The 26,850-nt window shown below is 44.0% G+C and overlaps 1 protein-coding gene across 1 annotated transcript in view; it reads right to left on the bottom strand.

Annotated features, from left to right (window-relative positions):
* The window catches only part of LOC126163133 (protein yellow-like), a 157,100-nt gene that overhangs the window by 17,562 nt on the left and 112,688 nt on the right, over positions 1–26,850 (bottom strand). The window contains exon 3 of the mRNA XM_049920060.1: positions 97–510. Within this exon, the coding sequence (XP_049776017.1) occupies positions 97–510 (414 nt within the window). The remainder of the gene's footprint in view (positions 1–96; positions 511–26,850) is intronic.

Raw genomic sequence — 26,850 nt, 5'->3', positions numbered from 1 at the left:
CTTGTTATTATGGAGTGGGAATGCAAGTGGTCTGGTTACTGGAATGAGAGCAGGTGAAGTAAGAAGGGGAGGCGGTGAGGGTGGAGGGCTGCCTACCTGGAAGGCGCTGCGGTCCGGGTGCGGCCACATGTAGGACTGGCTGACCCTCCAGGCGGAGTCGCGGCCCGCGTCGTAGACGACAAGTCCGGGCGCGGCGCTGTCGCTCATGTAGACGAAGACGTCGTCGCAGGAGCGCGAGCCCTCGTCGTCGATGACGAGGTTGGTGAGCAGCGAGCTGGGCCGCAGCACGTCCTGCGGGAAGGTGACGGAGCGCACGGGCGAGTCGGTGCGCAGGTCGAACACGACCAGCTTGGGCGGGCAGACGCGCGTGAAGGTGCCCAGCGAGTCCATGAGGCCGCTGTCCAGCACCCACAGCCGGTCGCAGCGGTCGGCGCGCGCCCGGTACACCGACACCAGCGTCGAACAGTTGGGACGCGACGCCGTCGAGTGCCACGCCCAGCTGGGGTACGCCTGCAACAAACAGCTACATCCGTGTGGTATGTCTATGGTTTTGTGGGGCCCGGCATACACCGGTTGACATTTTTTATTCTTTTTTGCTAACAGAGATGACTTGGGATGAGTCCTTATTAGCACCAAGTCACCTGGTTGATACACTGTTACCTTCTTTATCTTCTTGTCATGCTTCTCCTTTCGGCGCTCCGCGCACCTCGTTAAGTTATTTAGAGTCTCAGCTATAATTTGTTCGTGAGGTACAACTTGTCGTGGTGCAGTTGGTAATGGTGACAGCCAGCTGTCGGTTTCATTCTTTCCAAACATGACTTCTAGTGGAGTATAACCGGTGGCTGAATGTGGCAATCTATCGTGGAGTTCCTCAAAAGTCGAAACGTATTCTGCCCACTTGGTGTGGCGATTCGGAATGCAAGTTCTCATGAACCTGTTCAACTCTTTAAAGGTACGCTCTACAAGACTGCTCTCTGGGTGAAATCGAGCTACAAAAATGTCTTTAAGGGGCTCCGGAATATTAAAATAACGCTTATAAATTACATCTTTCCTCACAAAGTATTTGAGGTAGGAAGTTGAACTTTTTACAGATTATTTATTGGAATATGGGCTACAACTTAACACAGGCATTTTACAAAATTTTAGTTCAGTTATTAAAGATGATTTTTTTTTCAATTGTAATGAAAATTCACAACTTTTTTTGCAATTTTTTATTCATATATTCAAAAATATACAGTTTTTTGGAAAAAGGCTGTGTTAAATTATGCAGAAGGTACTGTGTAACATTTACTGAATGTTTGAAACAAATATGTTTGGAAGATCCTTAGAAAACACGTAATTAGTATGAGAAAATAAAAGTTTTCGGAATCGAGCGACAAAGATTGGATTAACTTTTTAGTGCATTCCAGGTCCATAGGATGGATTATCTTCATCCTCTGCAAACTCCTCCTCCAGCTTCCTCTTGTTCCTCCTCCTGTTTACTCTTGCTTGTATTTCTAGACTCTTTACAGCCCTGTCTGCAGCCCGAAGGCGTTCCTTGTCTAAAGCGAGCATCGCTCGTACCATGTTAGAACCTATCTTCATTCCCATATTTCTAAATACATTGCACCTTACAATGTTGCCATCATTGAAAGTCGCAACAGCAACTTTACTTTTACTCATTATTATACTTCAACAAAAAAGAGACTCAAGAAACAGAATTAATTACGAATATTTTCGAGATAACGACAGAGTAAATAAACATGAAACAATCGACAATCACACCAGCGATATACACTCCTGGAAATGGAAAAAAGAACACATTGACACCGGTGTGTCAGACCCACCATACTTGCTCCGGACACTGCGAGAGGGCTGTACAAGCAATGATCACACGCACGGCACAGCGGACACACCAGGAACCGCGGTGTTGGCCGTCGAATGGCGCTAGCTGCGCAGCATTTGTGCACCGCCGCCGTCAGTGTCAGCCAGTTTGCCGTGGCATACGGAGCTCCATCGCAGTCTTTAACACTGGTAGCATGCCGCGACAGCGTGGATGTGAACCGTATGTGCAGTTGACCGTCTTTGAGCGAGGGCGTATAGTGGGCATGCGGGAGGCCGGGTGGACGTACCGCCGAATTGCTCAACACGTGGGGCGTGAGGTCTCCACAGCACATCGATGTTGTCGCCAGTGGTCGGCGGAAGGTGCACGTGCCCGTCGACCTAGGACCGGACCGCAGCGACGCACGGATGCACGCCAAGACCGTAGGATCCTACGCAGTGCCGTAGGGGACCGCACCGCCACTTCCCAGCAAATTAGGGACACTGTTGCTCCTGGGGTATCGGCGAGGACCATTCGCAACCGTCTCCATGAAGCTGGGCTACGGTCCCGCACACCGTTAGGCCGTCTTCCGCTCACGCCCCAACATCGTGCAGCCCGCCTCCAGTGGTGTCGCGACAGGCGTGAATGGAGGGACGAATGGAGACGTGTCGTCTTCAGCGATGAGAGTCGCTTCTGCCTTGGTGCCAATGATGGTCGTATGCGTGTTTGGCGCCGTGCAGGTGAGCGCCACAATCAGGACTGCATACGACCGAGGCACACAGGGCCAACACCCGGCATCATGGTGTGGGGAGCGATCTCCTACACTGGCCGTACACCACTGGTGATCGTCGAGGGGACACTGAATAGTGCACGGTACATCCAAACCGTCATCGAACCCATCGTTCTACCATTCCTAGACCGGCAAGGGAACTTGCTGTTCCAACAGGACAATGCACGTCCGCATGTATCCCGTGCCACCCAACGTGCTCTAGAAGGTGTAAGTCAACTACCCTGGCCAGCAAGATCTCCGGATCTGTCCCCCATTGAGCATGTTTGGGACTGAATGAAGCGTCGTCTCACGCGGTCTGCACGTCCAGCACGAACGCTGGTCCAACTGAGGCGCCAGGTGGAAATGGCATGGCAAGCCGTTCCACAGGACTACATCCAGCATCTCTACGATCGTCTCCATGGGAGAATAGCAGCCTGCATTGCTGCGAAAGGTGGATATACACTGTACTAGTGCCGACATTGTGCATGCTCTGTTGCCTGTGTCTATGTGCCTGTGGTTCTGTCAGTGTGATCATGTGATGTATCTGACCCCAGGAATGTGTCAATAAAGTTTTCCCTTCCTGGGACAATGAATTCACGGTGTTCTTATTTCAATTTCCAGGAGTGTATACTGAACCATCACAGGTTAGCCACAACACATACTTTATCTCACATCCCTAAAATGTACCTGATGAACACGGACGTTAATAATAACACCATTTGACAGCAGTTTAACAGCGCCACAGTGGGTCACGCCCATGTAGAACACATTTAAAAAAAATTTAAAAATAATTGTACTCTTCGGAATTGAATAAATTACATATCTATTAAAAGATAATAAATAGTCTGCAGATTCAGAAAACGCAAAAAAGTAAAAATTGAACTTTTCATGATTTTGAGCCTTTCCGGAGCCCCTTAAATCACCACGTGCCGTGGTCGTGTAGGAAGAGAGGACAGCAGTTATATTTTTCCTTAAGTAGACGCCGTTTTACAAATAAAACAGTTTACTGCGTCAACATTTATTTATTCTCCCACTACGCGTTTCGATGGCTCACACTATCATCTTCAGGTGGAGAACTTGGTACTTACAAGTTGAAAAGATAAGAATTCGTGAGAGTAAACAGTAATGAATTACCTCGAAGAAAACGATCTATTTACACACAGTCGGTGAAACACAACTAGCTCTTTACTCGCACGAAGTGTTGAGTGCTATTGATAAGGGATTTCAAATTGATTCCATATTTCTGGATTTCCGGACACTGTACCACACAAGCGGCTCGTACTGAAATTTCGTGCTTATGGAATATCGTCTCAGTTATGTGACTTGTTACGGCGTAAAGTCAGCGCTGCCATTCCAGTCGGGAATCTCCAGAGAAGAGACGGCTGTGAGAACAGGTCAGCCACTCGCACGCTGACCGACCTCCCTCCATGAAATGATAATTAAATCAAGACCCTAAGCTGTCGACGGGCGTTGATATACATCAACGAGGACAGTTGAAAATGTGTGCCCCGACCGAGATTCGAACCCGGGATCTCATGCTTACATGGCAGACTCTCTATCCGTCTGATCCACTGAGGGCACAGAGGATAGTGCGGCTGCAGGGATTTATCCCTTGCACGCTACCTTTGAGACCCACATTCCCAGCTTAATGTCCACACACTACAATCGTAGTGACCCTGCCCATTACATTCATTACTCGCGGCAGACAATCTTACCGAGTTCCGTAAGAGTTCGGGCAATGCATGTGCATCCAGCACAGAAGAAGCAGGTCAATGGCCGGTTAGCCTTAACTATATGAAGATGGTGTCTGTTCTTTCGGACATGTCCGAGGCGAGGCACACATTTTCAGCTGTCCCCGTTGATGTTATATCAATGCCTGTCGGCAGCTTAGGGTCTTCATTTAATTATCATTTCATTCTAATACATGGTCAACTATGGTACCTGTTCTTTCGGATATGTTCGAAAGAACAGATACCATCTTCATATAGACCTCCCTCCAGCACGACAACGCCACACCAGCGGCCCCTAGGTGACGACGACATAAGCGCCGAGACAAACTGGTGGCTGCCCACATCGAAAGCAGCTTCAACGTTAGCAAAGACCTTGTAAAAAATAACTAGACTCACTGATGGCGCTGTAGTCGCGGGATAATTTGAACCTTCGGCTGGACGCCATTATAGTGGTTGTAGTCTGATGGGTTGTGTAGTACTGTTGTTTATGAAGACCCTGATTCAAAGTTGTATATTTGTTGGGGCGTACATACAGTATTTGTTACTCGTATTTCTACTGTCTGTACGTTCCAATCAAAAGAAGTACAGTGGTGAAGAGTTGTGCAGCGATTAATTGTACAAATAAATTCGAGAAAGGAACGAATATTACATTTCACAGGTATGTGGATATTTTAAGTTGTTTCGTATGTCGGTGCACTTACTTAATAAATGTTTTTGTAACACGGTATTAGCATAATGTCTGTGCATACATTTGCAGGTTTTCTTTCTCAAAACCACAGCTGTTACAAAAATGGTTACACGCTGTCAGGAGGCAAGATTTCCGACCGACAGAATACTATTTTATATGTTCCGATCATTTTGAAGAAAGTTGTTTCCTTGGAAATTACGTAAATCGCAGAAAGCTGAAAGACGATGCTGTTCCATCCACCTTTCGTTTTCCAGACCATATACAGCAGAAGATAAATTTTTCTTTGTGAACCACATTTTATTTTAACTATAGAAGTTGAGTTGCAAGCAACACGAAATTTGAGTTAGCAGGCTTTTTATCGTTATAAAATGCAACTGAATGTGTGTAATTGTAATCTGATTTCACAACTTCTCTCGATGGAACAGTTGTTGAGTTTTATTTATTATATGAAAAAACCACACATATAAACTGAAGTGTACATCTTCGAAAGTAAATATTGTGACTAACGCGATACTGGATGCCTGCCTGAAGTCTTGTTTGTTGTAGCTGGCTGATCGGTAGTGTTTTCATGGTCTAGGTTAGGCTGAAACTTGATAATTTGGTCGTGAGTTGCCAAAGCACTACGCCATATATAACGCACTTTTCGTCATAAAATCTAAAGCAAGGTAGAGTCAGAAAATATCTATTAACATAGTGAGCAAATCATCGAGTATTTTGATGCATTTTGCGTACATCTATCGTAAATGAACTACGCAAAATGTTAGGGGTCCAGTGCATAACTTTTAGCTACAGCAGATTCCATGTACTACGTAACATAAATTCATAAACAGTGACTAGTTGCTGTTTGTTCATAAATTAAAAACTATATTGTAGTAACGCATTTAAATGAGGCATTATGTTTGTGACCTAACTGTAGGGAAGACATTTGGTAACCAAAAGCGATGTATAAACATTCGAAATCCGCGCGTCAGTTTACCACTCTAATGGCCGCCGGCCAGCTATTCAATTTGTCCGCATCTCACAGTCGACCACTCGTGCGGTTGTGGGGGCCTGAACGTTAGCCACTTCATTAGCCGGCGCGTGGCAGCCTCTTCATTAGCAACCTCTACGTAGCACAGTTAGAGATCAGTCGTCACTGCAGTTCAGTTGACAGACTTATGCTAGTACCTGACGCTAGGACCAGGAGTCTTACTTGTATTTCTCTGTTATGAAGAAGGCTGATTATTTTGTCTGTCGCCCTTTGCTTGCGATACATCTATGTAATCGCACTTGTGGATGATCATATATAGAGGAGTACAAGAATTCTCAGATCAAAGATAAGTACTTGTACTTGTCTTCTTGAACGAAAAACTCATTAATAAGAGTTGTTTGATTGTTTGTGTACCGAACAGAGTATGCACGATTCCTAGCCACAACATGACTGGATTTGTGATTTCCTGTCAGAGGGGTCACAGTTCGTAGTAACTGGCGGAAAGTCATCGAGTACATCAGAAGTGATTTCTGGCGTTCCCCAAGCTAGTATTATAGACCCTTTGCTGCTCCTTACCTATATAAACGATTTGGGAGATAATCAGACCAGCCGTCTTACGTTGTTTGCAGCTAACGCTGTCGTTTATCGACTAGTAAAGTCATCAAAAGGTCGAAACAAATTGCAAAACGATTTAGAAAAGATATCTGTGTGGTGCGAAAATTTGAAACTGACCCTAAATAACGAGAAGTGTGAGGTCATCCACATGAGTGCTAAAAGGAATCCTTTAAATTTCGATTACACGATAAATGAGTCAAATCTAAAGGCCGTAAATTCAACTAAATACCTATGGATTACAATTACGAACAACTTAAATTGAAAGGAACACGTAGAAAACGTCGTGGCGAAGGCTAACCAAAGACTGCGCCTTATTGTCAAGACACTTAGAAAATGTAACAGAGCTACTAAGGAGACTGCCTACACTGTGTTTGTCCGTCCTCCGCGGATGGCATACTTACCAGATAGCATTTACGGCGTACATCGAGAAAGTTCAGAGAAGGGCAGCACTTTTTTTATTATCGCGAAATAGGGTAGACAGTGTCGCTGATATGTTACAGGATTTGGGTTGGACACCATTAAAGTAAAGGCCTTTTTCGTTGCGACGGAATCTTCTCACGAAATTTCGATCACCAACTTTCTCTTCCGAATGCGAAAATATTTTGTTAATAGCGACCTACGTAGGGAGAAACGATCACCATAATAAAATAAGGGAAATCACAGCTCGCATGGGAAGATACAGGCGTTCGTTTTTTCCGCGCGCTATACGAGATTGGAATAATAGAGAAATGTGAAAGTGGTTCGACGAACCCTCTGCCAGGCACGTAAGTATTATTTGCAGAGTATCCTTGTAGATGTAGGTGTAGATGTACGTACAAGGCACGTAGAGTCGAGAAAACGTTCCACTTTGTCGCTTCTTGCAAGTGCTCCTCACTGTGCATTTGCCTACACTGTCTCTGCAAAGGCGTTGTCAAGTCTGAGGTAGATTTGCTTACTTTGAGTACTAAGATAATTCTAAAGTGCAATTGCTCGAGTTTAGATATTTGTTACTCTTCGTCAAAATTATATTACTATAGTTATTAAATGGATGTATGGATATAAATAACACATAAGAAAAATTTTGTTTTCCACAACAATGTTTTCAAAATATGGGACCTGCAAGGTTAAACTGTTAGTTCTTTCGCTATTTATTCTTTAAATTTGCAATACATTTACAATTAGCAAGAAGTCTAAATGCAGTAACAACTCACTAAACTACACTAATTTGTGTGTGTCCATCCTTCTGATTGAAGGCTGTGGGATTCGGCCGTCCGCTTATATAATAAAATGAAACAGTGTTATTTATTATATAGCTACCAGTTTCCGTGACTCACTGCACTATCTTCAGGCCGTAACTGACGCTGAGTGGGTGGACTCCAAGCGTATGCACAACCCGTCCCATTAATGATGGCCTACAACCAATGATGGTTGCAGACACAACATCGTTGTTACTGTAGTCTAAGGAAACCAGCTCGTAGACGTCGGCCACTGCTGGTGTCGTGTATACGATTGGAAACTACCCCTCAGCGCCAGTTAAGGCCTGGAGATGGTGTGAGGCACCGCATCTGGTTGCTATATAATAAATAACATTCATTTTATTACATAAATTAATTTTGCCCTTACAATTGATGACTTTTATACTTACACAGACGTCCATATTCTGTTACATCCCAGCCATATGGTTTTTAAAAAATAAAAGAAAAATGAACAAATGGCCATTTAATAAATATAATAATAGAATTTTGATGTGCAGTAACGAATAGCTAAATTCCAGCAATTGTAGCTTACAGCTAATTATCTTTGTATTAAAAGTGTGGAAACATATCTCTGAATGGCCGGCCGCGGTGGTCTAGCGGTTCTGGCGCTGCAGTCCGGAACCGCGGGACTGCTACGGTCGCAGGTTCGAATCCTGCCTCGGGCATGGGTGTGTGTGATGTCCTTAGGTTAGTTAGGTTTAAGTAGTTCTAAGTTCTAGGGGACTTATGACCTAAGATGTTGAGTCCCATAGTGCTCAGAGCCATTTGAACCATCTCTGAATGTGTAACATCTTTCAAGTGACATTATGCAAACAAATGTACAGTGAAGGCCACATGCAACAAGTAGTAGTACGCAGCATTTCTTCGACTATAATTAGCTTATAGGTACACTATACTCATTTACATTCATATTAACAGTGCGTTTTCTGAAAAACCAACTGTATTACCACCAAAAGACGCAACATAACCTGCCTTTGGTTTGCTGCTGTAGAAACGCGTGTTTGGTTTTCACTAACCCCATCAAAGTAACTATGCAATTCTCCACCTGAAATCGACGGTGTGAACCATCAAAACGCGTAGTTAAGAATTAATAGGTGACTGACGTGATGAATTCTTTTATTTACTTTATCAGCAGTCGCATCCCACATGATACCATCCTTTATGGACGAAAGATTCAGAAGTCGTTTTGTACCGTGACCTATGATCTCTTGTATTTTACGTTTTGCGCACACATATCCTTGATTGTGACTCTTGAAATTTTCCCAGCGTATCGAATATTCCACAAGATTTCGGGATTGCAGCCGGATCTCATCGACTTCTTTCCACGATATTTCGGCTGACAACCTTACAGCCATCTTCAGGCGAGTGTTTGACACTGGAGATTGCTTTTTTTTTTTCTTTATCGAATTTCAATTCCCCCCGAAGGGGGCGGGCTGGCAGCAGCTTAGTATGCCGCACTTCAGCCTACAGACTTTGTTAGAAAGATGAAGAGAATAAATAATAAAAAAAGGCGATAAAATCGGAGACTTAAAGAGTAACATGGCGAAAAGAAATCGTGGAACTTAAAACAAAGAACAGAGGGATGATGAGTGGTTAGACACTGGACTCGCATTCGGGAGGACGACGGTTCAATCCCGCGTCCGGCCATCCTGATTTAGGTTTTCCGTGATTTCCCTAAATCGCTCCAGGCAAATGCCGGGATGGTTCCTTTCAAAGGGCACGGCCGACTTCCTTCCCCGTCCTTCCCTAATCCGATGAGACCGATGACCTCGCTGTCTGGTCTCCTTCACCGAAACAACCAACCAACAGAGGGATGATGATGCTAATAAAATACATACGAAGCAGACAGGTAAAACAATAGACAGACAATTAAAAAACACGGCGACAGTCTGGATTCTGTTCGCAAAAGACATAAAATTCACACCTAGCGACAGCATGGTTTCTGTTCGCAACACGAGAAAGACGAACAACACTGAATAGTCACTGGAACACTGCACTAAAAAGTTGGCAAATGTGACATACCACAGCCGAGAGCAGGTGGGGGGAAACTGGACAGAGGAGATTGCTAGTGCAAGTCGCTCTATTTATACGTAAAAGTGACGCAGGCGCGCATGCGCAAGTTAGCGTAGCATGCGCGCCACCTGTCGATTCCAAGGCCCTCTACAATATTACTGCATCTATGGAGCGCAAACGAATGCGTGAAAAAAGTAAAACATGCACGCAGACGTGTCCAAAACAATAAAATGCAAAATTTCAATATTAAAATTAAAATTACTTGTCGCTCGACATGTCAGAAGCCATAAAAAGTTTTCATTTGGTTGAAATTAAAGAAATCAACGGGTCCCAGGCCTTATTCAATAAAAAGCCGCCATCACGGTTAATGAGATATTCCGCTAAACGTATTTCCACGGATTCCCTAACAACTGAATCCCAGAAGGATCTCGATGGGGCCAAGATTTTCGTGGCCGAATAATCCATAGTATGTCCTGTGGAAATACAATGTTCGGCTATGGCCGACTTACTGGGCTGTAAAAGGCGAGTGTGGCGCTCATGTTCAACGCAGCGGTCGTGTACTGTGCGTGTGGTCTGACCAATGTAGGCTTTCCCACACTCGCAAGGTACTTTATAAATTCCAGCCTTCCGTGAGAGAATACTGCGTGTGGTGTAAAAGTACATTGTGGAATACTATCGTATATCAAAAAAATAATGTTCTCTTACAGTGGCAAAAGTTATGTGAAATATTATCAGATTACATTATCTGATATACTGAATTAATAATTTGCATTTATTTAAACTTACCGAAGAATGACTGATTCTACAGAGGATACGATACAGTAACTAAGAAAAAGTGAAACAGAGGAAAAATAAGCTGAACTGTTCACTCAGAAGTCAAGTTCACAGAAAATTTACTGTATTCTATTACAAATTATCTATACATTCCAACAAGAACCTCATTTTCTATGCCGAAAGAGGAATAAACTCTCTATACAAGAAAGTGATTTAGGACTGACAGAAGACATCAAAAAAGTTGAAAGAGTTTTGTATTCTTGCGAAATAGTGGACAGAGTTTCACGAATGCGATACTGATCTGTAGTAACAATAATTAAAACTAAGGCGTTTTTGATTGCAACGTTATCCTCCGACTGCGAAAATATTTCGTTGGCAGCCATGTGCGTACGGAGAAACGATCATTGTAATAAAATAAGAGAAATTAGAGCTCGTGCGGAAAGATTTAAGTGTTCGTTTTTGCCGCACGCTGTTAGAGAGCGGAAACGGCAGAGAAATAACGTGAAAGTGGTTCGATAAACCCTCTACTAGGCAGTTAACTGTTAATTGCAGAGTAGTCATGTAGATGTAGATATGGAAAACCTCATAACAAGAATACGGATGTTAACTTAGGGCTGACTTTCTCTTTTGTCTTTAGCAGACAGTGACGTACCCAAAGGTGAATGACATTATGACTAAAACGTAGATACACTGAATGTGGGTCATCTGTATTGATATTTAACCATGTAATTAGTAATTTTAAAGTTTGAGTCACACGTCACAATACTTTCAGCAATACTGACAGCAACAAAGTCAGTCTGGCTCATTTGCATTATAATGAAACATGTGCTTAAAAAAGCAAATATTAAGGACTTCGATTCATAGGTAGTCATGACGTCCATTACTCTCCTTTTTTCCAGGTTAATGCAAAAGTACCGTACCAGGGCAGAAACCTATGTCCCGAAACAATAAATGTTTGCTATACTATTGTAACATGTTTTGTCAGAGCAAGAAGTTGTGCAAAAGTGTCATTGTCCCATTGTTGTTTTGCCCAAACCAAAGGCCAGACCAAATATAATATTCTGGTGTACAACTTTTACGTTATAATGATATACAAGACTCTTGCACGAACCACATTTATTGTAGTTTTTTCAGGCAAGTTGTTACCAGCTGCGGAAGTATAAGATCTTCTATCGTTCCTCGTAGTTTTCTTGACGTTCTGCTTCCAGTCTGATTCGATATGCAGGCCGTTTCAAAAAGGTACAGCCAAACTTTCAGGAAACAATCCTCACACACAAATAAAGAAAAGATGTTATGTGGACATGTGTCCGGAAACGCTTAATTTCAATGTTAGAGCTCATTTTAGTTTCGTCAGTATGTATTGTACTTCCTCGATTCACCGCCAGTTGGCGCAATTGAGGGAAGGTAATGTTGACTTCGGTGCTTGTGTTGACACGCGACTCATTGCTCTACAGTACTAGCATCAAGCACATCAGTACGTAGCATCAACAGGTTAGTCTTCATCACGAACGTGGTTTTGCAGTCAGTGCAATGTTTACAAATGCGGAGTTGGCAGATGCCCATTTATGTATGGATTAGCACGGGGCAATAGCCATGGCGCGGTACGTTTTTATCGAGACAGATTTCCAGAACGAAGGTGTCCCGACAGGAAGACGTCCGAAGGAATTGATCGGCGTCTTAGGGAGCACGGAACATTCCAGCCTATGACTCGCGACTGGGGAAGACCTAGAACGACGCGGATACCTGCAATGGACGAGGCAATTCTTCGTGCAGTTGACGATAACCATAAAGTCAGCGTCAGAGAAGTTGCTGCTGTACAAATTAACGTTGACTACGTCACTGTATGGAGAGTGCTACGGGAGAACCAGTTGTTTCCGTACCATGTACAGCATGTGCAGGCACTATCAGCAGCTGATTGGCCTCCACGGGTACACTTCTGCGAATTGTTCATCCAACAATGTGTCAATTCTCATTTCAATGCAAATGTTCTCTTTACGGATGAGGCTTCATTCCAACGAGATCAAATTGTACATTTTCACAATCAACATGCGTGGGCTGACGAGAATCCGCACGCAATTGTGTAATCACGTCATCAACACAGATTTTCTGTGAACGTTTGGGCACGCGTTGTTGTCAATGTCTCGATTGGGCCTCATGTTCTACCACCTACGTTCAATGGAGCACGTTATCATGATTTCATACGAGACACTCTACCTGTGCTGCTAGAACATGTGCCTTTACAAGTACGACACAACATGTGGTTCATGCACGATGGAGCTCCTGCACATTTCAGTCGAAGTGTTCGGACGGTTCTCAACACCAGATTCGGTGACCGATGGATTGGTAGATGCGGACCGAATCCATGGCCTCCACGCTCTCCTGACCTCAACCCTCTTGACTTTCATTTATGGGGGCATTTGAAAGCTCTTGTCTACGCAACCCCGGTACCAAATGTAGAGACTCTTCGTGCTCGTATTGTGGACGGCTGTGATACAATACGCTATTCTCCAGGGCTGCATCAGCGCATCAGGGATTTCATGCGACGGAGGATGGATGCATGTATCCTCGCTAACGGAGGACATTTTGAACATTTCCTGTAACAGAGTGTTTGAAGTCACGCTGGTACGTTCTGTTGCTGTGTGTTTCCATTCCATGATTAATGTGATTTGAAGAGAAGCAATAAAATGAGCTCTAACATGGAAAGTAAGCGTTTCCGGACACATGTCCACACAACATATTTTCTTGGTGTAGTGTTGTCTTTGTGCTGGATGGATGGTGGTGAGAGAAGGGACAGGGTGAAACCCGGTTCTGGCATATTGCCTACTCCTCGCGAATAGTATCGAAGGCGCCACGGGGCTTTAGGTCCCCATCCGACGGACGGGTCAAAATCAAAATCAACAGCGCCGCATGCCCTCACTCCAGGAGCCAGTGCGGAGAGGTCTGTAATTTAACCCAGGACACTGGCGCAGAGATTGGTGATGGTGATCAGCAGCTTTACGCCAGCACGTCTCCTCCTCTTACTAGGTAAATACTAGCAGTGGAAATGTCATCCACCTTGAGGATGCAAACCTGCTTACCAATGAGTACAACGCCACAGCTCAGACGTACGTTAGCGGTCACCACTACGGAAGTGTGTATTTTATTCATGTTTTAACTTTAGTTTCGACTGCAGTATCAAAGCACTTTTCCGCTGTCAGAGAAGATTTTTTATTTATTTAAATTGATGCACTGAAGATCTTATTTTGAAAGCCACTGAAATCAAGAAGTTTGAATTTTTTGTGTTTTTATGCTACTGCATTTACTGTACTGTACATTCATGCACTTAAACAGAAGAGTGTTATCCGCCAATCTGTCTCATCTCTTAAGTTATAGAGGATCTGAAAACTTTTTTTTATATTCAAGGCGTCTTATAGTGATGTTGTATTTCTTTTTACTGTACCTTATATTTGCGTGGCCACTACATGAAACCAAAGAATGGATCTGACTCACCGTAGCTGCTCCAACGTAAATACATAGCATACTGGTTTCGTACTATTTATTTCTCTGTACACGAAAAATTATTAGTTTTGAATGTGGGTCGTTGGTTAGGAGAGATTTCTGACATCTACAGAATGATTAAGAAAATATCAAGGTTCGTAAGTGTGCCAGTGATGATTCTCAAAGGGAGCAGCTTGTTATGTGGATACTATAACGGACGTTATCAGCTATCTTTCCTTACTTCTATGACTAAAATCATTTTCATATGATGTTTCTGTCAATATTGAGTAAAATGTTTATTGAATGAATTTTATGTAAAATTAAACGTAAATAATTCCTTGTCTCCAAAACATCTTCACTCAACATCACGTGCTTTTGTTCTTAACATTTACGAAGGTTACGTTATAATTATGTAGAGCGAAAACTGGCCATATACTTTCAAAACATCACAACACTGTAAGTTCCAACTGTATATTATTTCTGGGCTTGAGCACTTCACTAGATTTAAGACTCATTTTAAATAAACTCCTCAATTCTGTTTTTTCATTATGCCGTCTTGGTGTCTGTAGCGTGTCAGTTTCTGAATCGTTCTGTGAACTTTAGGTAAAATTGTGCGAATTTATAGTGAATATTCTCACCCTCCCTCCTCCCCCCACCTCCCTTCTCTCTCTCTCTCTCTCTCTCTCTCTCTCTCTCTCTCTCTCTCTCTCTCTCGTCTGTGCCACTCTTTTTCAAGCAACGGGCCAGATCATCATATGCTAAACAGTGTTGGCGTATGGAGTTCTGGTTCCCATGCAAAGCCGGAGAAGCGCGTCCGTATCACGCGAAACACCATGCGCGCAGCAATGTGTTGAATTAATGATCGCTAGAACAAAAGCCAATGTTTTGGATAAGAGTCCGAGTGCAGTATACAGTTCTAATTTGCCAGAAAGTTTCAGGTGGTGAGTATATTGAAAGTGAGAGTTACTGTAGGCTCCCACGAAGAACTTTATTGAAAGTGCCAAAAATGTGGCCAGAAAACGTAGGGAATTAGGTAATGTCTCCTTGTCTCACTTTTTAATGTAAATGTAGTCTAGTGAATAATTTATGAAAATCCTGGAAACCACGAAAGTATGACTCATGGCCATGACTTAAATGATCCAGTGCATTATATCAGGGTGTTGCTAATTTAGTATGATAATGAGATGAATTTTCGTCAAAATCGAGACAAAAAAAGGTAACGTCAGAATATTCTAAATGGTCATGAAAGAGATACAAAGCATTCCCTTTGTAACTTTCTTATTACGATTTCTCTTGCGAATGACATATATCGTACAGCATTACATCACAAAACTTAATGTAGTGTCATTCGCGGCCTCGTATATTAATTTGCCAACTGTTTTGCCGCTACTTAAACTGAGGTTTCGAAAGTGGAAACTAGTAATCTGTGACTTGTTATGTCGACCTTGTTCAGGAATGAAATTGCAGCGCACGAGAGCAAAATTGTATACAATCTGAACAACGTAATTACATTCCGAGATCCGAGAACTCGATCTTTTATGGCTTTGATATCCTATTCCGTGGAAATAATACACTGCCTACATATTCATGGAGAGTCAGATGCTTGAATAAATTACTAAATCGATTTACGGTATTCTGCAGATAGCTTAAAAGCAGAATGATTTGATTCTTATCGGACGCATGGAAAAGTAAAACATTTTAATTTAGTTTTTAAAGCTTATATCTGTGGAGGTAATGGTGACACGTTGGATTACGTATTTAAACTTCGTGCCTTTTAACTGGCTGAAGTCGAAACTAATCCTCAAATCACTAAAACTGGGTAAAACACATTGATTAATGACAAATTACTGCTTTTTGAGACATGTAAACTATTATTTTTGTTCTCTCCTTAGATACGTGTATGACAGACTCACTTTATGTCAAGACCCAGAAAACTGGCGTAATAGGAGAGACACTGAAGTCATATTCGGGTATTGACGGTTTCAAACCCTTTATTCAGCTGTCCCCAATTAAGCTTTAGGAGGTGTCCCTAAATCGCTTAAGGTTAATATCGAGATAGATCGTTAGAAGAGATGTCCTGCCTCATCCCATATCAAATAAATTTCTGCGCCCTCCTCCCTGAAATATTAGAGAGAAGGTTTCAGCCTGTCGCAGAGTGACTCTGCCGCGCAAAGTGACCGCCCGGTTTGCGACGCCTTGTCACGGACTGCGCTGTCCCTCCCGCCGGAGGTTCGAGTCCTCCCTCGGGCATGGCTGTGTGTGTGTGTGTGTGTGTGTGTGTGTGTGTGTGTGTGTGTGTGTGATGTGGTGTCACCGCCAGACACCACACTTGCTAGGTGGCAGCCTTTAAATCGGCCGCGGTCCGTTAGTATACGTCGGACCCGCGTGTCGCCACTATCAGTGATTGCAGACCGAGCGCCGCCACACGGCAGGTCTAGTCTAGAGAGACTCCCTAGCACTCGACCCAGTTGTACAGCCGACTTTGCTAGCAATGGTTTACTGGCTACATACGCTCTCATTTGCAGAGACGACAGTTTAGCACAGCCTTCAGCTACGTCATTTGCTACGACCTAGCAAGGCGCCATTTTCAGTTACTACTCATATTGATATTGTGAATCATGTACCGTCAAGAGCGACCTTCATCATTAATGGATTAAAGTTAAGAATCAAACTAATTCCGTCCGCTTTCTGAATTCTCATTCCTTGTCATGTTCCAGACCTTACGTCCGTATAGTCCTTCCCTCCACATGCCAGCCTGCGTGAGCTAAAACGCGTGCATTTCGGCCTCCTCTAGTAACACGGTGTTGGCTCTTCTGCCAACACAACATGTTATTCTTAGCATAAGTTAGTTTAAGTAGTGTGTAAGTCTAGGGACCGATGACCCAGTTTGGTCCCTTAGGAATTCACAAACATTTGAACATTTGAGAGTGACTGTCTCAGTTTATATTTCGCGCGATAAACCATCTGTTAATGCTAACCAGTCTCTGTTTCACTATTTACGAAACCATTTAAACTCTGCTAACGGATAATGTAGTTATATCTTTTTATATACTATATTCTTCGTTATGTATACGACATTCTCACATTTACCTCAAGACTCAGTGCGTTAATGTTTAGCTGTGCTCCTTGCTCCGCTAACCTTAGCTCTAGTCACTGCAGTACAGTTGTATCTTAAGTAAGGAATAACACACCATTCCGTTTTCAAACGACTGAAACATATATATCAAGTTTCAAGAACGACAATAGTAAGTATATCAAATATGACCTCAGAGGTAGTTTCCGAATGCATGCGAAAATTATAGCTTATGTGTATTTTCCGATATAAACACACAGAAGCAAGGAGCTGCAAGATCCAGATTAAAATTAAGTGCAACTAATTGCAAATGAAACTTGAATATACACCTCGGGAAACGTGCAAGCTAAAACAATTTTTATATTGCACAGGACAGCTACAGCGTTCAAAGTGCACTCTACTGAAATGTGGCGCTGGTGAAGGTATAAATACATTACGTCAATTGAACATGGATGAAAACCTGAACACACATTATCATAAATAAAGTTTTACATAAAGTAGCTTGTTGCTGTATTTCTTCAAGTATCGCATGTATTTAATTGTAGACTTATGTTTTGTTTGGAATTTCCTGAGAAACAAAGGACGCAGAATGGGGTTTAAGGCGTTGTCGGCGTCGTTGTCGTTACAAAAATTACTCAGTTTCGGAATGGTGAAGTAAGTCGTCTGTAGCTTTTCAAAGGTAACATCCCAGAACTTGCGTTAGGTGACTAAAAGAAATATCGAAAAACATAAATCTGAATTGCTCGTGGTGAATTCGACTTTACTTCGATGTACAGCTCGGCTTTAAAATGTTTTGTATTTAGAATGTGTTTGAAATATTAAGAAATGGGAGTACAAGTGACTGTAAGTTTGTGCGATTCTGTGTGTGTGTTTCTTAGGAGTACGATATCGTTAAGTAATTATTTTTATTTTTATTCGCCGGCCGTGACCGGCCGAAGTGGCCGTGCGGTTAAAGGCGCTGCAGTCTGGAACCGCAAGACCGCTACGGTCGCAGGTTCGAATCCTGCCTCGGGCATGGATGTTTGTGATGTCCTTAGGTTAGTTAGGTTTAACTAGTTCTAAGTTCTAGGGGACTAATGACCTCAGCAGTTTAGTCCCATAGTGCTCAGAGCCATTTAGCCATATTCGCCGGCCGCGGTGGTCTCGCGGGTCTAGGCGCGCAGCCCGGAACCGTGCGACTGCTACGGTCGCAGGTTCGAATTCTGCCTCGGGCATGGGTGTGTGTGATGTCCTTAGGTTAGTTAGGTTTAAGTAGTTCTAAGTTATAGGGGACCGATGACCACAGCTATTAAGTCCCATAGTGCTCAGAGCCATTTTTAAATTATTTTTATTATTGATTTACAATCTATTTCAACTGGTCGAATAGACCACGGGTGTACTGCCGGTTCACAGTGTCCAACGGGCTCAGTATTTCGGTGATAAAACATGTCGCCATCGTCAGGTGCGCTGACGATCTCAGCTCCTGGGGGCGCGCGGCCGGCTAATGTCCTTTGCGCTCGCGAGTCGCTCGGTGGGCCATCCGCGCGCGAGAACGCGTGTCGGCGTTCGTGGAGGCGCTAGCGTCGGCGTCTGTGATGGCGTTGATGTAAGTTCTCTGTCCGCCCTGGACGCCACACATCATTTTCTTTGCTGAGAGTCTTCTCAATAAAGCTCAGTGCTGGTTCCCAAGCTATACTAAGATTATGGCCGCAACCTCGGTTGACGAGATCGTCCCTGGTACGAATGTCTGTGGCCTCTCTAACGATGCTGTCCCAGTATTTGGAAGTCTGATCCTGGTACTCCATTCGCTGTTATCGGACAAACAGTGCTCTGCGACCGCTGACTTGTTGGGTCACACCAGTCGGGTGTGCCTCTGGTGTTCTTGGCAACGACCTTCGACGGTACGCATTGTCTGTCCAATATATGCCTTCCTACATTGAGATGGGATCTGGTATACGCCAGCCTTCCGCAAACTGAGATCATCTTTGACATTTCCCAAGAATTCTCGTGTCTTGTTGGACGTGTAAAAAAAATGGTTCAAATGGCTCTGAGCACTTTGGGACTTAACATCTTAGGTCATCAGTCCCCTAGAACTTAGAACTACTTAAACCTAACTAACCTAAGGACAGCACACACATCCATGCCCGAGGCAGGATTCGAACCTGCGACCGTAACGGTCGCGCCGTTCCAGACTGAAGCGCCTAGAACCGCTCGGCCACACCGGCCGGCTATTGGACGTGTAAAAGACAGTTTTTACTCGGTGCTTTTTCAAGATACGTCCGATTTTTCGCGATAGTGCGCGAATGTGCGGTATAAAGGCAGTGGCTGCCTCTTACTCCGTAGGATCTGCCGTCTCCACAGATTGTACTGTTGCGATGCGCGCCTAATCTGCCATTCTGGATACCAGTTTTGTCGGGATACGACTATGACGTATTCGAGTTCCTGGGGCAGACTCTCTGCGTCTGAAATGGTGAGTACCCTATATACAGGGTTATTACAAATGATTGAAGCGATTTCAAAGCTCTACAATAACTTTATTATTTGAGATATTTTCACAATGCTTTGCACACACATACAAAAACTCAAAAAGTTTTTTTAGGCATTCACAAATGTTCGATATGTGCCCCTTTAGTGATTCGGCAGACATCAAGCCGATAATCAAGTTCCTCCCACACTCGGCGCAGCATGTCCCCATCAATGAGTTCGAAAGCATCGTTGATGCGTGCTCGCAGTTCTGGCACGTTTCTTGGTAGAGGAGGTTTAAACACTGAATCTTTCACATAACCCCCAGAAAGAAATCGCATGGGTTTAAGTCGGGAGAGCGTGGAGGCCATGACATGAATTGCTGATCATGATCTCCACCACGACCGATCCATCGGTTTTCCAATCTCCTGTTTAAGAAATGCCGAACATCACGATGGAAGTGCGGTGGAGCACCATCCTGTTGAAAGTCGGTCTCCGCGGGCTACGCGTGAAACTTGCCCGCACGCGTTCAACCGTTTCTTCGCTCACTGCAGGCCGACCCGTTGATTTCCCCTTACAGAGGCATCCAGAAGCTTTAAACTGCGCGAATGGAGTTAGCAGTTAAAGGATCTTTGTTGAACTTCGTCCTGAAGTGTCGTTGCACTGTTATGACTAAGTGATGTGAGTGCATTTCAAGCACGACGTACGCTTTCTCGGCTCCTGTCGCCATTTTGTCTCACTGCGCTCTCGAGCGCTCTGGCGGCAGAAACCTGAAGTGCGGCTTCAGCCGAACAAAACTTTATGATTTTTTCTACGTATCTGTAGTGTGTCGTGACCATATGTCAATGAATGGAGCTACAGTGAATTTATGAAATCGCTTCAATCATTTGTAATAGCCCTGTACAAATGTTTTTAGAGCCCCATTCTTCTGCGGAGGGTGGTGGAAGTTCTCTGCAGGCAAAAACAGGTCAGTGTGCGTTTTATTCCAGTGCACACCGTGGGCCAGGGTGCCATCAGCCCTTCTCTTGACCATGACGTCCAGCAATGGTAGTCTTTCTTCTGCTTCGATCTCCGTAGTGAATCTGATGTTGGAACGTATAGAGTTCAAATGTCCAAGGAAGTCAAGAAGGTTGTCCGTTCCATGGGGCCAGATGACGAGAGTGTCATCCACATAACGGAAAAAGTACGAGGGTTTCCATTTGGATGACACCTCGAAGTACTCCATATACAAATTCGCGACAATAGGCGAGAGTGGGGTGCCCTTTGCGACTCGTTCCGTTTCGTGGAGATCTCATCAAATTTTTGCTAAACAAGCTCTAGTGACGCTCGTATAGGCACCTATTTTAACTATTCACATTCATTCCTTCTGTACTAATGAGGCATGAGCGTTGGCGGTTGGTCGAAAATGCAAAGTTGAACGTGGACGTCTCGCCACTCATTATTTCAGTACAAAAAGTAAATATTTTAGGAGACGGTAGTGCAGTCTTATTCGAATAAAACATTTCGTACCTATATCCAGTTTCTATTGGTTACATAGATACGTGTTGTTATGGACATGTTTTCATATCACGTTTTGGTACTCCAGATGCTGTGGGTTTATTTAACGGGTGTCATGTTTGATTTGAAGGTCAAGTTGTGAAGCTGTGCTTGAATGTACATACTAGAAGTCTTCAACTGTGATTGTGAACTGTCGACAAATTATAAAGTAGCGATTAAGGATGCCCCACGTATTTATAGCTGTGGAGTATACCGATATAGTCTTTCTATAAGAGTTTTGTGATGGGAACGCTGATGCTGTTTGCAGACAATGCCATAAATGCTTTTCTAACGGCACAGTGAGAGTTTCAAGAGTATTTACTCGTGTTTTCACTGAACGCGCGAGGCTGGCGCATTGCGCAGCGGCCATAGCTGTTCTGTAGACGCAAATGAAGAGGGAATTGGAAGCCATCATTCAGTTGGTAGAAAGCAGTCCTCTGGAAAGCATGCGCAGAATTTATACATGCTTCGGTGTTGCATGTTTAAGAACGTTGCGGACACTACGTATGCACGACCTCTATCGTTATGTTTACTGTTAATCTCCGAGAAGGAGGCAAAGGTAGACATTAACTGAAGTAGCCGCTTTCCCTCTTGGCGGTACTAATAACATTTGTAACTCCCATCGGCTGTAAAATCAACCAACGAATTGATCGTTTGGATTTTCAATAGTGCTGCCCTCATAAAAGAATGCCAGAACGACTTCAGGGTAGTTACACGTGATGTTGTCCAGAGAATTTGAAAGTACATTGTGAGCCGTGGGGTGGTCGACCTTGCTCCAGCTCTGATCGCGGTTCGATATCTCGCGTTAGATCGCAGCTTGGATATTAGAGAAACTCTAGCGCTGCTACGGCGCGGACGTTGCCGCTAGAGAGAAGACAGGCAGTCGAAGGAAGAAGACAGGGGCACACAAAGTGCGTGTGTGTGTGTGTGTGTGTGGGGCGGGGGGGGGGGCGAGCGGGGGGGGTGTATTTCAGACAGAGAGAGAGAGAGAGCGACCGCAGAATGGCTGCTTGCTTCCTCGCTTTGATAAGAAGTTCAGCCAAGGTACTACTTGCTATGTTCTGCAGAGCAGCTGTGGCTCTGAGCACTATGGGACTCAACTGCTGTGGTCATAAGTCCCCTAGAACTTAGAACTACTAAAACCTAACTAACCTAAGGACAGCACACAACACCCAGCCATCACGAGGCAGAGAAAATCCCTGACCCCGCCGGGAATCGAACCCGGGAACCCGGGCGTGGGAAGCGATAACGCTACCGCACGACCACGAGAGGCGGGCGGAGCAGCTGTGTGTAGTGTCGTGTGTGGAAGGGCGGTTGTATGTGCCAGTCGGCTCCAGCCAAACTGACTGGATTCCATACTCTCGCAGTGTCTGAAAGTGGCGCGTGCTAGCTTACACCAATTCCACGGCTAGATCGCAGATTCAGTAAAGCAGTTGCTGTTTATTTCCCATTGAAGTCATCGTTCCGGAGATGGCTTGTGGAACGACCTGTTGGTCGCTGTGTGTGCAACACTCTCAGCTTTACGTGGGTCTTACAGTGTGGCTAACGTACACTGAAAAGCCAAAGAAACTGATGCACCTGCCTAATATAGGGCCCCCTCGAGCACGCAGAAGTGTCACAACACGACGTGCTACGGACTCGACTAGTATCTGAAGTAGTACTCGAGGGAACTGACACCATGAATCCTGCAGGAGTGTCCATAAATTCGTAAGAGTGCGAGGGCGTGGAGATCTCTTCTGAACAGCACGTTGCAAGGCATCCCAGATATGCTCAATAATGTTCATGTCTGGGAAGTTTGGTGGCCAACGGAAGTGTGTAAACTCAGAAGAGTGTTCGTGGAGCCACTCTGTACCAATCCTGGACGTGTGAGGCGTCGCATTGTCCTCCTGGAATTTCCCAAGTCCGTTGGAATGCAGAATGGACATGAATGGATGTAGGCGATCATACAGAATGCTTGCGTACGTGTCACGTGTCAGAGTAATACCGAGAACTATAAGGGGTCCCATATCACTCAACTGCACACTGCACACCCCCTTGAACTGTCCCCTGTTGACATGCAGCGACCAAGGATTAGAGAGGTTGTCTTCATACCCGTACACGTCCATCCGCTCGATACAATTTAAAGCGAGACCCGTCCGACCACGCAACGTGTTTCCAGTCATCAATATTCCAATGTCAGTGTTGACGGGCCCAGGTGTGGCGTAAAGCTTTGTGTCGTGCAGTCATCAAGGGTACGCAAGTGGGCCTTAGGCTCCGAAAGCCCATGTCGAATATGTTTCGTTTAATGTTTCGCACGCTGGCACTTGTTATAGCCCAGCACTGAAATCTGTAGCAGTTTTCAGAAGGGTTGCACTTCTGTCGCGTCGAATGGTTCCCTTTCTTGCAGCATCTTTTTCCGGTCGCAATGATGTCGGAGATTTGATGTTTCACCGGATTCTTGATATCCACGGTACTCTCGTAAAATGGTCGCATGGGAAAATCCCCACTTCATCGCTATCTCGGAGATGCTGTGTCTCATTGCTCGTGCGCCGACTACAATATCACGTTCAAACTCACTTGCATCTTGATAACCTGCATTGCAGCAGCAGTACCCGAGCTAACAGCTGCACCGGACTTCTGTTGTCTCATATAGGTGTTGCCGACCACAGCGCCGTATTCTGCCTGTTTACATAATTCTGTATTTAAATACGGATGCGTATACCGGTTTCTTTGGCACTTGAAAATTGTGTTCCAGCATTAGCGACGAAATATGCAGCGTATGTGGTAAGTACTTACGCTGCTCTAAAAACGTACTGAAGGCAACCAGTGCTAAGTTCGGCGTACTGATCAGCAGACGTCGATGTAGTTCCAGTGCCCGCATAGTAATACTCCATAAATTTAAAGAGTGTAGCGCATCTAGCAAGTGAGGAGCTGTTTATTGATATTTAAATTTGTCATTTTAGTCTTCCTAGCTTCTTTTCTTGTTAAGTAATTTTTTGGATAATTTAAAATCCTTGCATCTGGTAATTAGGTGCTGTGTTTGTTTTCAATATTTAAATTTGTCGTTTGGTTTAGCAATTCACTTCTCTAGCTCCTTCATAGTTAAGTAATATTTTTGACTAAAATTCAAGCCTTGTCTTTAAAACTACGCCAAGCTCTGATATTATTAAGGCCCAAAATATTTTATTCACGTTGCTTGGCTATTATATGTGTTCAACAGCTGTAGTACTTCAGGAGCTATTATTACTGTATGCGGGAACTGTGTCGATTTCGGAACAAAATAACAACGACAGAGGTGGCATGTACAACCGGTATCAGCCGACCACACAATTAATCCGCCATGTACACGAAGTTCTTTTGGAAACGAGGCGCTTGATGTTCACTCATTTTTGAATGGACTGGCTTACTTGCCATTTCATTGCTTACCCTTCAAGTGATTTATTTTGTTGATGATTGTGAATATTTCTTTTCTTAAAATTTATTGTAAGTTTTACCCAAAGCTGTTTTACAACTCATGATGAAAGATTTGAAAGATTTAAAGTTGATGTTTGAATCTATTGTAAAGTGATTTAAATTTTTAGAGATTTGGTTTTCTTGCAAGGTCTTGCGTAGATACAATTTTAGACTGCCATGGTTTTTCAAATAATGAAAACCTTGCCTAGTGTCTAATAGATGGCTTTAATTGTCTTTTGAAATTACTAGCTTTGGATATTTAGTAAAATAAATAAGTTTCTTTTAAACAGTGCTCAACATTTCATGTCCCAGCACGTCTCCTACTCCGCAAGCTTGGAACGACCCGTTTGGAAAAAAAATTAGTATTTTTGTGATTCAAACTGTATGCAATAATTTTAATTATAATACTTTTCTAAAGTATTGTACTACATTGAAGTCGGGGCAGGAATTTATGAAAATCAACATGGAATTTAATCATTTGCCGTTCTTTAACATCTTCTATGAGTATTTGTTTGGCTTAAATCCTAACAGCTGTATCCCGGTGACCAATAAAAATTGAGGACATGGTTTATATAATGTTGTATTCGAATTACTCTAACTTACCACCTCCTAAAATATTTACTATTTCTCTTGAAACTCTCTGTATATCAAATCAGTTGCCACTTAGGCTCAACAGACTGAAGTCCTGCAATAGCAGAACATCCTGGCAGATTGCTCTATCATCTGATCTACCCAAGCACGACTCACGCCCCGTCCTCACAGCTTTACTTCTGCCAGTACCTCTTCTCCTACCTTCCAAACTTTACAGAAGCTCTCCTTTGAACCAAGCAAGACTAGCACTCCTGAAAGAAAGGATATTGCGGAGACATGGCTTAGCCACAGCCTGGGGACGTTTCCAGAATGAGATTTTCACCCTGCAGAGTAGTGTGGGCTGATGTTTGGTAGGTAGGAGACGAGGTACTGGCAGAAGTAAAGCTGTAAGGACGGGGCATGCCTGAGTCGTGCTCGGGTATCTCAGCTGGTAGAGCACTTGCCCGCGAAAGACAAAGGTCCCGGGTTCAAGGCTCGGTCCGGCACACAGTTTTAATCTGCCAGGAAGTTTCACATCACCGCACACTCCACTGCAGAGTGAAAATCTCATCCTCAGAGTTTCCCAGTATCGTTACACAGAGCTTTTGACAGTGATACTGTAAGGAAATTTTCAAAAAAATCCTCAAAAATCTTCTTAAGAAATCCTTTTAAAATTTTTTGTTTGAAAATGAATGAAAATTCTTCAGGGGTCCCTTAGTTGTAAGAGGCTCCCTTATTAGGCAACAAAACTGATTTGACACTGTTATAGGTGCATCATGTGGAAATAACGTTTCACTTCATAAGGCTAGAGAGAACGCACGCTGAATCTGCAAACCGGTAATTGCGTAACCTCTTTAAAGACTGAGCATCGAGTTGCTCAATTCGGAATGAAACACCGTAAGACGAACGTCAAAAGGCACAAAGCTCGCACTGCTTTAAAAAAAAATCCAAAGCTGCATTATAACAGACTCAGGGTCTAAAAATTTAACTCGTTATCAAACGTCATCCTAAACTCCAATTCCCATTAAAAGAAGAGTGCATTTAGCGTACACAACGCCCCCGTCAAGTCGTCTGCGTGAACTATGATTTTGTCCACTTGATGGAGACCTTATACCTGTTGACTGCACTCTTCTTTTATGGGGATTGCATTTTAGGAGCACGTTTAATAAGGGTTCAACTTTTTAGACCCAGAGGGTAATATAAAACAGCTTCTGGCTTTCTAATGCAGAATGAGTTTTGACGCTTTCGACGTGCACCTTAAGGAGCACACTCCCGAATTTAGCCGTTAGATGATCGTCCTACTAAGAGGTTAAGCACTATTCGGTTTGCAACTTCAGCGTTGGGACACCGTACATTTTCTCTAGCCTTATGATGTGAAAAGTTATTATTACCTGAAGATGCATTAAAACGTGGGCAACGCCCTTGCCGCAGTGGTTACACCGGTTCCCGTGTGATCACCGAAGTTAAGCGCCGTCGGGAGTGGTCGGCACTTGGATGGGTGACCATACAGTCCGCCATGCGCTGTTGCCATTTTTCGGGGTGCACTCAGCCGCGTGAAGCCAATTGAGGGGCTGCTCGACCGATTAGTAGCGGCTTCGGTCAAGAATACCATCATAACGACCGGGAGAGTGGTGTGCTGACCCCATGCCGCCCCTATCCGCATCCTCCTCTGAGGATGACACGGCGGTCGGATGGTCCCGGTAGGCCACTCGTGGCTTGAATACA

This window comes from Schistocerca cancellata, chromosome 2 (genome assembly GCF_023864275.1).
Source record: "Schistocerca cancellata isolate TAMUIC-IGC-003103 chromosome 2, iqSchCanc2.1, whole genome shotgun sequence".
In the NCBI taxonomy this organism is placed as follows: Eukaryota; Metazoa; Arthropoda; class Insecta; order Orthoptera; family Acrididae; genus Schistocerca; species Schistocerca cancellata.
The sequence above is the reverse complement of the archived record's forward strand: the minus strand, read 5'-3'. Positions and strand labels throughout refer to the sequence as shown.